A 16,750-nucleotide genomic window follows, 5' to 3' on the forward strand; every position below is an offset into this window, starting at 1 on the left:
GACCTTTAAGGTATGTTCGAACAGATCTGGTGACTCAGACCTCCGGCGAAGGAAAACCCCTTCACTAAAGTGTCTAAAGAGATAGAGAGAGGAGAAATTTTTTTTTTTTAATATTTGAAGGTCGCCGACCGGAAAGTTTTTCACACATCTGTCGGAGAGAGAAAAAAAAATTATGTATGAAGGTCACTAGAATTTTAGGCCGACCGACGACCTTATCGGAGAAGATGATGATGTGGCGTGATAAATGACGTGGCAGAGAGAGGTGATGAAATGGAGGAGAGAGGGTAGAAGACATTTAACGGTAACGGGAAAAAGGAGGCCTTCTGGGTATTTTTGATAAAGTAAGGGGCTATGCGGGAGCTGGTAACAAAGTAGGGGGCCTTTCAGGAGATGAACTTTAAGATCCTTAAGAAGACTGATATATGGGCTCTAAGGACTCAAGATGTATTAAAATTACTGTACTTATTCAATTCATGAATCTTGATATATCTTTATGTCAAAAAATTTCGTGATGTATAGATACCATGTAATGACTGTTGTACTCCAGTGGTAACAAGGAACGATGTTGTTAGGGCTAAAGGCACCCTTTATAATTGCTCCTCGCGCCCCATATGTTTCTGCAAAAAGCACCCCTAATGCCCTCTCTATCATCTCTCTCGGTTTCGTTCTTTTCGATCGTTGTCTTCCTCTAGACTAAAAACCAGCTTCAATGCCCTGACTTCCCAAGCATTCTCCGAATAACAATAAATCTTCTTCTTATACACCATGCAATCAATCAACAATAAACCCTAGATTCGAACTCGCTTGCGAAGAACTGATGCCCTTACTTGAGAAGACCCGAGCTTGCGTACGAAGGGTTCGATGTCGCGAGCTTGCTTATGAAAATCTTATTCTTATAAAAAGGGTTCCATCCCATTGCTTGCTTATGATGATCCTAGACATTTTTCTAATTGCCCTAGAATTGCAAGTTTATCCAAATATTGAAAGCAACCCAAGTTCATCCAAATATGGCTCCCTCATTTTTGTTATAAGGCCTCCCCTCAATGATTATTTCTCAAGTGAAATGGTTCATGGGGAGGCCTTTTAACAAAAATGGGGAGACCCTATAAAACTTCCCAATATTGAAAGCAACAAACCTCTTGAACGATTTGCTTATAAACGATAAAGACTTTCGAAGTTGGAACATAGTCTCTGAGGAAAGGGTCTTGCTTATGAACATAATCACTCAAAAGGGTCTGATACCTTCGAATTGGCTCGAGTCTGAAGTCTTGCTTTAACTCTCGGACTGGTCAGTCCGAAAAGGGCGCCAATAGTTGTTTGAAGTGGAAGTATATTAACTATAATTACAATCAATCTACTACCTGGGACAAAGAGCAATTATTGGGGGCGCCTTTAGCCTGACCCTTTCTTCATCTATAGGATGACACCTAATCCCTTTAAAAACGTATAGGAAACAAGACAAGACACAGAGAGAAGAAACCAAAGAGGAAAAAGGCTCTCACTTCATTTCCCCTTCTTCTTCTTCTTAAATTCTTCCTCCCCTAGAAGTTTCCTCTTCCTCTTAATTAAACAACACAAAGAAATTCATGTTTACAAATCAATACCCAAATTCTCATTCAAACTAATTTAATCATTCTTTATCTGAAACAAGAATCGTTTATTTCCCTTAAAGAAGAAGCCAATTTCGAGAATTTCAAGATATAATTTTTTCCAGATGCCATTGAATTTCAAGATGTAATTTGATATCTACCCTTTTTGTTTTCGATCTATTTCGATCGAAATACATAGACTAATTTCTACCTTTTTTTTATCTTTCATTTTTTGAGGGTTTTCTTTTGATTGTCTGATTGAAACTTGATGATGAAAATCTCTTTGTTTTGTGATGTTTTGACCTTAGATGATCTAAAAAAACAATTTTTGATCTGGGTTTGTTTGTTCTTGTTTGATTTTTTTGTAAAATGAGTTAATTTAGTAATCCCCAACCTTCAATTTTTTTTCTTTTAATTTTTTTGACTAATTACTTGTTTTAATTTTATATCTTTGTTTAATATTAGATTATCCATGTTGGGTTAATCGGTGACTTCTGAATCTGACTGAATTATTCAAGAAAATCATCCTCTTTTTGGTATGAAAAAATTCTTTTCTTTCAACTTCTCTTTTGTTTCAAGAATATACTCTGTTTTCTCCTTTACTTCTTTTGTGTCTGATTTTAGGGATTTTGGTGATCTTGGGTTTTCTTGCTTGTTCTGATTTGCTTACTTTTGACTTGGTTTTCTTCTGTTTCTACCAGATAGATTACATGCTTGGGATTAATCATTAACATTTCATGTTAAAACTTACCATATAAGACCATAACTTTGGGTTATTAGGGTTAGGGTTTTTTCACATGTAAAACATAATTTTTGAAACTTGGGTGGTTTTAGATTTTGGAGACCTTTTATATGTATCAGGTGAATTTTGATGACAATGTTGTTGTAACTTGTGTTATATGTATAGGTTAAAGAATGGAAACTAGTTGATCAACCAATATATCATAAAGTGGATGATACTTCTACCCAGGACTATAGTTACTAAGTAAGAAAAAGTTCGAAATTTTGTTGAGTTAGTTCTTAGGGAATTAGTGGTAAAGGGTGATATAGTTTTGTTTGATAATACTATGCAGTTAAGAATTCTTCGACTCCATTATCGAGCTTGGCATTGTGAAGTTTAGGGCAGTGCCTATGGATACCACCACATCAAGTGGAACCCCATCTATTCAATACCATAATATTGTAGACCAATCGATTGCTTCTCTTGTTGTTGTCTCTCCTTTGCCAACATTTCAACGCCAACAACGACATTGCTTCGGTGATTCGACCCCTGGGGAGTTCCCATTAGCTGCCAACCCTTCCATTGTTCTTCATGTCCTGACTGGATGTGATTTGGATCCGGAAGACCTCGCTAAACTCGAGGCAAGTTCTTAAATTATGCTACATTTTACAATGATAAAACATGGTTCGTTATGTTAGAACTGATAATGTTGTTGATTGGATTACTATGGGTTGTTGTTTTTTGGTAGGCGACATGTTCTTTCTTTAGGCGACCGGCCAACTTTGCCCCTGACCACGAACTTTCGATATCAGAGCTTGCCGCTCTTGATATGTGCGAGAAACGAGCCATATTTAAGCCGATGAAGGCTGATCAACGAGAGGCATTAAAACAAAGGTGTGGGGGTTCATGGAAGTTGGTACTTAGGTTTTTGTTGGCAGGGGAAGCTTGTTGTAGGAGAGAGAAATCACAGGCAATAGCAGGTCCTGGTCATAGTATTGCTGTGACTTCAAAAGGGTCTGTTTATTCCTTTGGTTCTAATAGCTCAGGCCAGCTTGGTCATGGCACCTTAGAAGAAAACTGGCGTCCTACCCAAATAAGGTTAGCTATTTCTCAAGCTCTCACCAAGAGGAAATGAGAAACTAAACAACAAATTCGATTTATATGGTGCAGATCACTGCACGGAATTCGAATTATCCAAGCTGCTGCTGGTGCCGGTAGGACAATGCTGATCAGTGATTCTGGTCGAGTTTATGCCTTCGGGAAGGATTCATTTGGAGAAGCTGAGTATGGGGGCGAAGGGGCTAAGCTTGTTACAACCCCACAGCCGGTAGAGTCCTTGAAGAAAATATTTGTAGTTCAAGCGGCAATTGGAAATTTCTTCACAGGTGTTCTTTCTAGAGAGGGAATCGTTTACACTTTCTCTTGGGGAAGTGATGCTAGACTCGGTCATCAAACTCAACCCGATGATCTTGAGCCTTATCCTCTCTTAGGTCCACTAGAAAACATACCAGTGGTTCAAATAGCAGCTGGTTATTGCTACCTTCTAGCCTTGGCGTGTCAACCTGATGGCATGTAAGTGCTTGTTTCTCCCATTTACAATATTGTCTCCAAAGGTCTAATGTTCGTTCAATTTGAACTTCGCGTTGTAACCCGTAATGATTGCTTCGATCTATATCAGGTCTGTGTACTCAGTTGGGTGTGGTCTTGGAGGAAAGCTTGGACACGGTTCGAGAACTGATGAGAAGTATCCTCGATTGATCCAGCAATTCAAAACCTTGAATCTTCAGCCTATGGTGGTGGCAGCAGGTGCTTGGCATGCAGCTGTGGTGGGGCGAGATGGTCGTGTATGCACGTGGGGATGGGGACGTTATGGATGCCTTGGTCATGGAAACGAAGAATGCGAATCAATTCCAAAGGTGATTGAATCCTTGAGCAATATCAAAGCAGTTCATGTTGCAACAGGGGATTATACGACCTTTGTCGTTTCGGAAGAAGGTGATGTCTATTCATTCGGTTGTGGAGAATCATCTAGCCTTGGACATAATACTGCAGCAGATGGCCAAGTATGTTATTCTACTCTTAACCTACATAATGTGTTCAAAACTTAGTTTTCGACAATGTTGTTAGTTCAATGAGTTTCCTTTTCCTACAAGGCCATAACTCAGAGCCCATATAGATTATGTTCAGAAAGGCAGGTTCTATCACTCGTTTCTTCACAGAAAACCTAGACACAAATACGGGTATGACTTACCCGGGAGACTAGTTATCATTTACTTGACGAACGTGTACTGATTTTCGGTCATGTTCTCTTTTTTCGCATCTGAAACCACAAAAACTCAAATATAGTGAACCACAGATGGGGAGTGGAGTTTCTTACTCCAAAGACCCAACCCTTAGCAGTTATCGAGATTATTGTTCCCCCTTTGCCTTTGATGCCCTAACCCAACCGACGCATGGTTTTGTTTCCGGCGAAGGCACCACTAGCCCATAGAGAAGGCCTCCACAATTACTAAGCTCGAGTTCATGCCTATTCGCCACTCTCTAGATGCTCTCCCAAGCAATGTGGGACATTGCGCTCGGCCTATAAGGCAGAAATGTGTTCTCATGAAAGAACTTAAATAATTTTTTCTTGTTATGTGCAGGGAAACAGGCATACAAATGTGTTAAACCCGGAGATAGTAACATCGTTGAAGCAAGTAAAAGAAAGGGTAGTACAAATAAGTCTGACAAATTCGATATACTGGAATGCCCACACATTTGCACTGACAGAATCGGGGAAGCTCTATGCTTTCGGTGCAGGTGATAAAGGACAGCTTGGTATAGAACTCGTCGAGAACCAAAGCGAAAGGGGGAACCCGGAGCTGGTTAATATTGATCTCAGTTAGTGAGATCAAAGCAGTCAGTTTAAATAGTTTCTTTTGATTTCTCATTTGGTTTTTAGGTTTCCTCCATGTTTATTTTGTACATAAGAAAAAAAGAAGGATGAAGGTTTCAGTGATCAAGCTAGGAGGAGAAATCAGCCAAGAATTGCATTATTTATTAGGGTTTCTTTGAAGCAAAAAAGATGTAAAAGAATGGAGGTAAAAAAGGGTAGCTCTTGGAGAGCTCTAGCTAGTTGATACACTTTGCTAAGGTTTGGTTTAACTTAGTTTGTGGTTTCGAATTGATTCGCTGATTAATTTTAAGGCTTTATCTTCTATTTTGCTCATCTAACTGAGACGCTGAAATTAACAAAGATGATGATTATCTTCTCATAATCTCATCTTACCTTATTGCAAACTTCTACTCGAATTTCATAATCGCGTTTGAAAAAAACTTCAAAATAAAGCAAAAGACACCCACACTTGAAACATCATTATGCTTCAAGTTAGAGGGCGTGTAATTAGCGGGTAAAATCAATTTCGATTACCCTTTTGAATCTGATAAAAGAAAATCTAATTTTGACTTGACTCAATTTAGACCTAGAAAGAGTATATTAAAAAAATTGGAAAATTTTGGATAGTGTAGAGAGAGAAAGAGGATGGTTTCAAGGCAAAAAGTGGAAATCTCAATAATTAACAAAAACCCAACATTTTAATTGAAATCTTAACCAGACCATAGATAATTGAGAAATCGTCTAATGCATCATGAAAGATAAAGATCATACAAAAAATAACACCGCCCACCGCAAAGCCCGTCCTACCGACTAACCTAAGCACGGTGAGAAAACAAGAACAAAGTGAACGATCGCTTAAACTCTAGTAACAGAATGACATTTCTTCCGAAGTGATTAATCAGTATTCTGATGGGCTAATAACATCATCAATCTTGAGAATCATTTTGACAACCTGTGTGGCGAGTAAAATTTGTTGTTGCTTCCCAATCAAGGTCTCGAAAACATTCTGTTCACGCATATCATTTGTTCCAACATCATTGCAGTCGATTCCGCAGCACGGGTTGCTCTCCTGCAGCAAAACACAATTCCATGATTCATATATGAGAAATGTAAATCATGTTCTTCTATCTTCAACTTACTTCGTCGGCACGTACAAAAAGAGATCCATAGAACAGAAATTTACCTTGATCTGCTGAGATTTGACAGCGGAAAGAGTTTCAATGGGTTGGAGTCCACTGTTTTCTGCTAGTGCCATTGGAATAGAATCCAAAGCATCTGCGAAAGCCCTTATAGCATACTGCAAAAAGAAACATAAACCAATATATTACTGTATTTAGTTTTAGTTTTCTTCTGATCGGAGTGATTTAGGATCAATATTTTCATCCATTTAGTCAATAAAACCACAAAACCATGGCCATGGGGTGTCAAATAGTCCATCAGGTGGCCTAGTTGATCGTTGGACAACCTTAGGGTGGTCGTTGTTCACTTGTTCTCACCCATAGCAAAGATAATATGAACTCCAAATGGGTGAAGCAAAAAACGGTTCCATTTCTGAATTCTAAACTTCCGGAGAAGTGTTGGTTTGATATTTGTGGCACTAGGCGGTAGCAGAGAAAAAAAACTTCATTGCAAGTAGTGAAGATGAAAGAAGGTATCATTAATAAAGTACCTGTTCAACTCCAGGATACTTATCTGCAGCTGCCTCTACAGCAATGGAGCAAGAAATCTCAGCTGATCCACCACCATATACGATAGAGTTGTTTCGTATTAGATTTCTTGCTACACAGAGAGCATCGTGAAGACTACGCTTTGTCTCCTCTATCATCATTTTGTTACCTAAGAGCATAATAAAACATTGAATATCACTTTACCACGCATTAATCGTTAACTCTTCCTCTTCTCCCGTGTGTGTTGTGTTTGTGTGTTGTGGGTGATGTTTTACAGAAACCCAACTGAACTTTCAATAGAGTAGATAGCCATCAAAGCTTAACAGGAAATCAACGGTTCTTTCACATGTATAAATCTAGTAACAGTTTAATGAGACGAAACAAGGAAAAATGGATTGGGTAAATTATAAACCTACCACCACGGATAAATATAGTTACGGCCCTTGAATTTGCACACTTCTCAATGTATAGCATTCGATCTTTGGTTGTCCCAAATGACTTTTCTCTAACTAAACCAGCCTGTATGGATAAAGAAAGAAGGGATAAATTCTTATTTGGAACCATATAAACGCAAGAAAATGTAGAAAACGAGTGTAAAACCTTTATTATATAATCAGAGTAAGATTAAATAAAATACCTTCCCCAGCTTCTCTGGTGTCAACTCTTGGAATCTTGGCACAATTCTTCCACCTAGGAGACAACATACCCAAATGTTTAGGTAAAAAAGATTGAATGACTCCAAAATTTCTCACAGGCCATAACTATATAGAGATGAGTTGATGTAAACCTGTAGCTATCGCGATAAGCTCTAGTTCTACTCCACCAACCCATCTTACAGCGGGCAAATTGTGATTCATCAACAAATGATTTGCTTCATCATCAAAACCCCATTGACAAATAACTAGGGTTGCGCCAACATCCTGCAATTTAGTTAAAGCAGGTGTTAGAAGAAAAGGACATTAGAGTATTCCATTCTCTTGATCAAGATAATATCCAATGGAGTGAAGACGCCTATGGTAAGAGAATGCATCAAATTTAGAGAGAAAACATAAAATTAATACTATTACCAAAAACTTATAACATCCTATCACCTGATCGGACAGAGAAGTTTCATTGGAACTCATGAAGTATTGTAAGTGAAGTAGCCCGCACAAATTTAAAGGAATATATAGATAGACTGAAGATCAAAATACTTTTTGATTGTCGCTTAACAGCTGAAATTTCCAAATGGTGAACTAAAAGTATTAATAACTCAGTCTATTACCTTGCATTGTTTAACCATATCATCGAAGTACTTCCGCTCTTGCAGACGTAGAGTTTGAAATTTCTCTACCGTGTCAATGTCAACCTTATGCTTAGTCTTGGGTTTCGGTGGCTCAAATGGGCAAGTCAATATAGCAATTTTTGCATCTTGAATTTGCTTTGGCATTTGGGGATGGCTCATATCCTTGTCAACAATAATTCCATTGATAAGCTCAGTGTCTTCCAATTTACCCCCTACTTTCCCCTCGACTTTAATCAAGTCTAGATTGACATCCTTCCTTTCTAAATCTGCAACAGCCAGAACTGCCTTAACAGCAATTTCGGCTAAGCTGCGCTTGCATCGATTCACACTGTAAGAAAACAATGAATCACGTTTCAGAGTGCACACTCAATTACACTAGTGATGCAAAAGAAACCCTTTCATAGTTTCATAAACTTAGGTAATAATATTTAGACATTACATCATGCAGTATATGATCATTATTCATTAATATGCATTTCTAAGGATTCATTTTCTACTTATTATAATCCAACCAACTACATAGATGAGATTAACAGAATCTCTACCAAGACAATCAACAGCTCCATCTATTAAAATGAAACAAAAACTCAATAGACCAAATTTTCAGACGAAAAACCCAAGCAACTGGCACACAAATGGAGTACTAGTTGTCTAGTTGATAAACATTATACTACAAACCCGACAAAGTAGTTGTATATTTTTCATCAATATAATGAACTTACATCTTTGAAGATAAAGTAGTCATGCAGGTCTGAACCAAAGGTTCAATATCCGTAGCACTAAAATTGAACTTATTAGAAATATGTTCCAAATGATCGACGGCAACTCTAGAAGCCATCTCATATCCCTCGGCCACCCGTACAGGATGAATACCACGTTCTAGTAGATGCTCAGCCTGTTCTAGAAGCGCACCGGCCATAACAACAACTCCAGTTGTGCCATCACCGATTTCATAGTCTTGACTTTGGGATAAATCAACCATAAGCTTTGCAATTTGATTATCAACATCCATCAACTCCAAGATTGTTGCACCATCATTTGCTGAAACAAGAAAAAAAAAGTTTGTAAGACTAAGGTGCCGTTTGTTTTTGTAGATATGAAATCTGTAATGATTTTATACGTAATTTTTTAGTTATTTTGCATGCTTTTTATCTTAAGATATTGAAACAAGTCTTTTATATAATTATATCCAATGCATATGTTTTCAGCTATCGAAACAAGTCTGATTTTGAAAAGAAGGCTTGTTTTAAGGTCTGAATTGATTAGAAAAGTAACCACGTGCAAATACAAATACTCAAACGATACAAGTAAACATTATTTATTTCAGATTTAACAAAAATAAACAACACTAAATCTAACTCATCCGAATCTAACTCATTGTCATTGTCATTAAGGTGGTGTTTGTTCTTTTCTCATTGTCTGAATCTAACTCATCTGACTTGTTCAACTCTGAATTGCCTGACTCAAATGGACCCCAAATCAACCCAAATTAGCTATTACGTTGAATCAGACAAAAACAAACATTCTGAAATCTAACTTGAATCAATTCAGACTTCTAGCCAGATTTCAGATCTAACTTAAAAAAAAAAGCACTGCCTAAAAATTAGGTTTTTGCCACTAAAAAAGATTGTAGTTTCAGTTAAACCTGGATTCAAACTTCAAATCCAGTTAAGAACTACTCAGGATCAACTAACCAATGTTGTTTCTTCATTTCAAACTAATCAAAACAATAATCATAACAAATGCATCATGTCTAACAAGTGAATCTGTATACCTAATAAAAAGAGCAAGTTTTTCCTTGTTTGATCTAATATTAACAGATCTAAGATCAAATGAAAGCTGTATAATATAACATGATCAGAAAAAAGTATAGAGAGAGAGAGAGATTACTGATTGTGACATCGCCATCGGGACTTTGAAGGATCTTGTCCATTCCTTTGGGACCAAGTGAAGTTCGGAGGATTCGAGCAACTGCCTTTCCGGCAGAAATGTTGGCTTTCTGTGCATCCAAACCTTTCAATCTGCTCGTCTTTTCTTGTTCCCTTAGTATTATGAACGGCCTTCCATATTCGTCGAAGGCTAACGCCATTGTTTCTCTTCCAAATCCACTCTCAGTATACCAGAGTTTTTAGAGAGAGAAAGTAGAGAGAGAGAGAGAGAGAGAGAGAGAGAGAGGGAGAGAGAAGGAAAACCTAAAAATCTGAACTTTCCCGGTTTTTGTTCAATACGCAGCAGGAGCGGGCAATGGACTGGGCTGGTAGTTGGGCCTGGTAGTTTAAAAATGGGCCAGTTTTACTAAAGCTGTTAGGCCTAAGCCTATTGTTAATAGCGCCTCAAGTGGGGACTCCGCCTTTGTTGATAGCGCCTCCCTCGCCCTTTGACTTTGGTCGATTTGTTTGGGTCACCCTACTCTTTTAGCACTCATGCCTTTGAAATGATTTTAGTTCACAATATCTATTGGTATGTACCAATTTCCGCTCCAGTTTGCACTCCTCACACCTTTGAAATCTATGAGATTTTGGTTCGAAAATTGTTTGAGCCAACTGTAATTTCTTCTTTTAACCCTTGACGAGTTTAGAGAGAGAAAGAGATTATTTAGAGATTATCCCCATTTCAGAGGCTTCAAAGATTTATCGCATACAGAGATTGACTTTAGAGAGAAATAAGGTTTGTGAATTTAGGATATTAGCGATAAGAGTTAAAGCATTATAAGAAGAAGAAGAAAAAAAAAGTGTTTCGCACCCCTTTGAAATTGGTAAGTTTGAATCGCTTTCGTGAACCAAAATCGATTCGAACAGATCAATTTAGGTCAAATACAAGAGTGAGATTGTGAGAATGCTTGTGTTTGAGAAAGATGCGGCTTTCTAAAACTGGAGACACCCCACTAGAGGGCGGCAGTACTATTAACAAAGATGGGGCAGTCCTTCTATAACTTCTCAAGTTTCTCTTGTCAGGGTTTATAGGATTCACATGTAAATGATTTAAGTGCCTATGTGGGTGAAAGGAGAAAAATGTACATTTAGCCTTAAAAGTGCATTTAGGTATTGTGTTTTTTTAGTGAGGACTAAAATCTAATTTTTGATAGTATATCTTTAGTTTGAATTACTAATTTAGATTGATTTTAGATCCATTCTGATCAAGACGGTTTAGATTAAGGCGAATCAGACGAATATTCAAACAATAAGAGAAGAAAACAACACCACGTAAATTTGATATATATACGAGAAATTGTAATACTAAAACTCCTTTATTTATGATAAAATCAAGGGAAATAAAACCCTTTTATGAGAATTACATGTTCCATCAATCATAAAGTATAGCTAGAATATAAATTTATAAGTTAGAACATTTAGAAGAGGAAGAAACCAACAAAAGAAGCACCAGCAACACCAGCAACCACAGAAGCCTTCATGGTTGAAGAGCTGCTTGCACCCAAACCAGCACTAGGCCCCATTGCTCCACTTGGCCCACCTGCACTTGGTCCCATAAGTGATGAAATATCATCAGTGTTAGAAGAAGACACACCTTCTGTTGGTGACAACCCGGCAGCGGTGGCAACTTCTCCGGCCGCAGCTGGTCCTTCGGCTGCTTCAGTAGCAGGGACGGATTTGGTTGGTGCCTCAGTTGTGGCCCAAACAGGCCCAACTACTGCAACAACCATGATAAGAGCGACGATGATGATCTTTTGTGCTGCCATTGCTTTTCTTTTTGTTTGTTTTTAGTGACTTTTTCGGGTTCTCTCTCTCTTTGGTAGAAAATAATGTTATTGTCTAGAGAGAGAGAAATTAATAAGAAGTAATATTGGAGAAGGAAATGAAAGATGGTGAAGATAGAATGAGGGGATTAGGGTTTATATAAGGTTGAGAAATGGGAAAATAAGTGGTTTCCCTGTAAATTAGGATATGAATTGGCCGTTATTTCAGTTAAACTTATGGTTTGTCTTTTAATAGGGACTAATTATAGATTTATTGACTGGGTCAAACTCCCATTTTGTGGTCAATGTCAATGCCCCATACGTATTGGTGGGCCTTGGGCCTTGCTAAAGGACCGTTTGGGTAGATCCAACTATGGGAATACCTAGAAGGAAAAATTTAAATGCACTCATCATTTTTGTTATATGCACTCACATCTGAGGTATTTTTTATTCAAATTTGATTTGACGAGATGCAAGTGTATATAACAAAAATGGTGAGTGCATTTAAGATTTCCTTACATAGAATAGTAGATCTTACTCATTTTTAAAAGACACAATGTTATCATAATCCAGATCTAGTAAATTCGAGTAAGATTTTACATTGTCTTTTATATAATTTATCTGAACGACTAACTCCAATTGATTTGAGTCACTTATCAAACCTCTTTCGAAATGAGGTTGAATGTTTGTTTGATAATCAAATTCAAAGTAGACTTGTTTTTTCATTCAAACTCAAAGTCTCTTAAAAAACCGGTCAACAACAAGCTACTTGGCAAATTTGACCTCGCATCGACAGATCAACCTAGCCAAACCATTTTTTTTTTATTAATGTCGTTTATAAACGGATCTCCTTTATCACAAAGAAGGCCTCGTGCTATGGGTGATAGGAATCCATGTTCTAAAAATACAACAAATTTGTTAGATGCAAATAATCTTTATAAAACCATTACAAACTGCATCTTACTATTCAGATTTCCTTACCTCCAAAAGATCGTCACAAGTTGACATGGACTCTTATACATTTTCATACTATTACTGAATGTATGTTTTATTACTTTAGATATATATTTACATCTAAGACATTTTTTTGTTTTAGTCAAAGGAAATCGTAGTGTTACAGATAAATATGGTATGTATAAAATTTCTCAAACTTCAATCCACTGAATGTTGAGCCAACTTTTGGGGTGAGAGATTCCCGTTACGCTTATTATTGTCTTAGATAAACGGGTCAAGTGTCGGCCTTAGAGTCAACTGAAGTTAAGAGTGGGTATACAATAATAAGGTCACATTAGTTGTGGAAGATAGAAATGATAAATTTATTTGTGTGAGACAAATATATTACCTTGAGTTAGTGTTTGGAATGGGAGATATCATATACTATACAACAAGAACTTATCCAACACAATAGTTGCATCTCTTAGCTCTAAATATATTTTCTAGTGAGTTGAACCAAGAGAGTGAAAGGGAAGATCATAGTATTATAATACAGATAGGGTCGTGGAGGCCGGGGACAACTCAGGCGGCCGAACCCTTTTCTTAGTATCAAGCTTATGTTCCTATCAAACAATATTTCTTTTAAGATTTGATTTTTCTTTTTGACATCCCTGTCATTAAAGATGAAAAAGATGAAAACCATTATATGTATGAATTTAATTTAAGTTTTTTCTGCAAGTTGGGATGTTCTTTTATTGGTAAAAAGAGAAGTAGTGACACATTGCAAAAAATAAAGATTATATATATTAGCGAAGATCAAAGATAAGATACTCGAAATAGTTAACTAATATTTTTATGATTTAGAATTAGAAAAACTTAATGTTACTACATTCTTACGTAGTGATTTGGAGGAACAAATCTACATGTATCAACTAAAGGGGTTTGAGATTCTTGGAAAGGAAGACCCTGTGTGTTTGCTAAAGAAATCTTTGTATGCATTCAAACAAATCCTAGGCAGTGGTATTAACGTTTTGATACCTTTATGGCAAAAAAACGGGTCTGATAGTAGCAAATATAACAATTGTGTGTATCTTAGGAAACTATCAGTTGGTTCTTATGTTTATCCACTCTTGTATGTATGTGGCTGACATGTTGATAGCTTGCAAGGATATGTTTGAAATCCACATGTTGAAGGGCCAGTTAAGAGGTGAATGCAAGAGGCAAAACCTGACAGTACTCTATTGGCAACACATTTTAAGCTTTCGGTGGGAGCTGTTACAAGAAACTGATCAGTAGACAGGATATGTGTCGTTAAGTTGTGAAGTAAGTCTCACCAGTTATTTTCTTATCATAATGAAAATTTTCGTGTCGTTAAGTTGTGAAGTAAGTCTCACCAGTTGAACCACATAAATTTCTTTGTGTTGTGTATGATTGTTTACTTCTTCTTTTTTTGGTTAATTGATTTCGTCACAACCAATAGAGAAAGAGAAGCGACACATTGCCGAAAATAAAGATTATATATATATGCATTAGTGAAGATTGAAGATAAGATACTCCAAATGGTTTTCTTATATTTTTTATCCAACACTTGTTTTCTCAGGTTGTTATACTTCCATTTTTTAAGGGGATAAAATCAAATGAATAGTTTTATAACTTTCTATTTTGGAGAAATCATGGTAATGTATAAAAAAATGATCATATACTCACATGCAATTTGTCATAAAGAACATGTTGAAAATAATGTCGATAATAATCCAACACAAATCATGAAGAAACCAACATTCAAAAACAGTTTATAAACATTTAATAAATATATTTCAATAGATAAAACCTACACTCACAACGACACCATATGATATTATTTATTGACAATGCAATAGTCGGATCTTATCCAAAACTTCAAACAAGTATTAAAAGAAGCAAGTTGGGTCATGAATAAAATTCAATATGAATATGTTGTGCCTCGTTGTCGTGTTATCAACTCGTTCTTTTATATGTTCTATTTAGAAGACTAATTCAACATTTTAAAATTCAATATCGTTCTTTATATCAATTAAACAAAATGTTTAATAAAATGTTTATAATTATAGAAAATTCTAGATTTCTAGTACAACCGTGCAAGTGATGTGGAAAATGGATTTCGTTCTCATCCCTTGATTGATTATCTATTCGATAGACATATTATTTTAATTTTTGTGTAGGAGTATTTTTTTTGGTGGGGTTAGAGTCGAGATGAGTTTTGGTTATTAACACTTTTTGGGTACATGTGGACACCACACAAATCTAAGTGGATTAGAATGAATTCCACGTCAAGATTGGACTGAACTCAAAAAACGTTTCTTCTCTTCCCCAAAAGCCGTATATTTCTTCATGGCCTTTGCCCCTCAGTCCCTCACCCACCAACCTATTTATAAATCTTCTAAACTTGAATCAACTTAATTTTCTACCACCACTTCAATTTTATTTTCAAAATTGAATCCATTTGTTGAAATTTTATTTGACAATATACCTAGTTGTATTTTTGTTTGATACTATGTTTATATGATTTTTAGGATTTGTATACAAATTTAAAGAGATTTAAAGAACGTTTGGTTTATAATTTTAGAAAAATGATATATGGTTAGAAAATCATATCTGAGTGACTGAGCGTGGCCCCAAGACTAATGGGGTAAACCAAGAATACAAATGAGTGTGCAACATCAGGGCCATGCTTAGGTATAAGTTTTGGGTCATGTAAAGCTAGGTAGGGGTGGGAATCGGGCAGGTTCGGTTGGGCTCGGGCTCTTATTTTCGCGGATACGGGAGGATCGGGTATGGGCGGATCGGTCTCGAGGGTGTACTGTTCGATCGGGCTATCGGGCAAATCGGGTCAGACACATATGAGTATTTCTGTGCCCGCAGCCCGATTTTGCCCGAGAGTTCGATCGGGCTCGGACGGACGGGTCACAGGCTTTTTATTTAAAAAATAATATAAATTAAAAATAATAAAAATTAAAATATTATATGTAAAAAATAATATAAATAAAACAGATCCTTAAGTTAGGATCTACAACTTTTATTAATATTAACTTTCATGACATAAACTATCATCAACATCCATCCCATAAACGATCATCAACATCAAAAAAAGAAAACGTCTCTGAAACCTAAACCCAAATTTTCATCACATAAACTATCATCTTTGAAATCCAAAACTAAACGTAAACCAAAAATTACATCTATATATCATCTCTGAAACATAAACTTAAAATTATATCACATAAACTATCACCAACATCACATAAATTAGATCTAAAACTTACAACTAAAACAAAGAGATTAGAAGTCGTCGAAGTCTCGAAGAGATAGAAACCGTCGAAGAGATTTAAGTTTTGAGATGGAGTGGTGGTGTGGTGGTGTGGTGGTGTTGTGGAGTGGTGGTGTGGAGTAGTGGTGTGGAGTGGTGGAGGATGAAGGTGGAGAACGGTGGGGAGCAGTTAGTGGCGTGGCTGAGAAAAACGAGACCCGGTGCGAAGTTTTATTCGGGCTCTTTGATAATATAAGACGAAAATAATTTCTTACGCGTATCGTAGTAAACAAAAAAAAATTTAATTTTGGTTACTAGATCTATTTTTGATATATTTTAGATGAATGTGAATGAATATAATTATTGACTGTGTTTGATGCTTCAAACTATTTAGGACAATTTAAAAAAAAAATTTAGAACAATATAACTTGCCAACTAATCATTTTTTTTCAAGAGAAAAAACATTAATTTTAATTCGATATAAATTTTCAAGAATCATTTTGAAACACTACTTATTAATTTTCTTTGAACCATTAGCCTAGATGCATATATTTGTAATTGATATGTAGAAAAGAAAAAAAAAATGAAAGGGGTGAGATTTGAACTCTTGACCTTTACAAACATGTTACCAATTGAGCTACAACCAAATTATGGTAATGGTTTAGTCCTTCAAATATTTACACCAAGATAAGTTATTCGT

General features: G+C 36.3%; 2 protein-coding genes across 6 annotated transcripts; one reads left to right on the forward strand and one right to left on the reverse strand.

Moving 5' to 3' along the window:
• The first annotated feature begins 1,438 nt into the window (after positions 1 to 1,438).
• On the forward strand, positions 1,439 to 5,507 carry LOC147547572 (ultraviolet-B receptor UVR8-like). 5 transcript variants are annotated; one of them, XM_086670567.1, is made up of 8 exons: positions 1,445 to 1,734; positions 2,055 to 2,125; positions 2,497 to 2,574; positions 2,663 to 2,951; positions 3,059 to 3,408; positions 3,481 to 3,882; positions 3,989 to 4,373; positions 4,953 to 5,507. In XM_086670567.1, exons 4-8 carry the CDS (start codon positions 2,721 to 2,723, stop codon positions 5,193 to 5,195), a joined length of 1,611 nt encoding a protein of 536 aa, XP_086526693.1. In that variant the 5' UTR covers positions 1,445 to 1,734; positions 2,055 to 2,125; positions 2,497 to 2,574; positions 2,663 to 2,720; the 3' UTR covers positions 5,196 to 5,507. The 5 variants fall into 5 exon arrangements, with proteins under 5 accessions (XP_086526691.1, XP_086526690.1, XP_086526693.1 ...); XM_086670565.1 differs by lacking the exon at positions 2,055 to 2,125 and having other exon boundaries at positions 1,439 to 1,734; XM_086670568.1 differs by having other exon boundaries at positions 1,466 to 2,125; positions 2,497 to 2,951.
• A 327-nt stretch (positions 5,508 to 5,834) lies between these two features.
• LOC147547573 (T-complex protein 1 subunit epsilon) lies at positions 5,835 to 10,626 on the reverse strand. The gene is made up of 9 exons (XM_086670569.1): positions 10,028 to 10,626; positions 8,860 to 9,178; positions 8,117 to 8,465; positions 7,640 to 7,772; positions 7,490 to 7,542; positions 7,269 to 7,371; positions 6,855 to 7,021; positions 6,369 to 6,482; positions 5,835 to 6,254 (listed from the first exon to the last, which is right to left on the reverse strand). The coding sequence occupies exons 1-9, from the start codon at positions 10,224 to 10,226 to the stop codon at positions 6,084 to 6,086; spliced, it is 1,608 nt and encodes a 535-aa protein (XP_086526695.1). The 5' UTR covers positions 10,227 to 10,626; the 3' UTR covers positions 5,835 to 6,083.
• Positions 10,627 to 16,750: the final 6,124 nt, after the last annotated feature.

Source organism: Eschscholzia californica, unplaced genomic scaffold, assembly GCF_041429995.1.
Source record: "Eschscholzia californica isolate CP2 unplaced genomic scaffold, dmEscCali1.0.p SCAF_3, whole genome shotgun sequence".
NCBI lineage: Eukaryota > Viridiplantae > Streptophyta > Magnoliopsida > Ranunculales > Papaveraceae > Eschscholzia > Eschscholzia californica.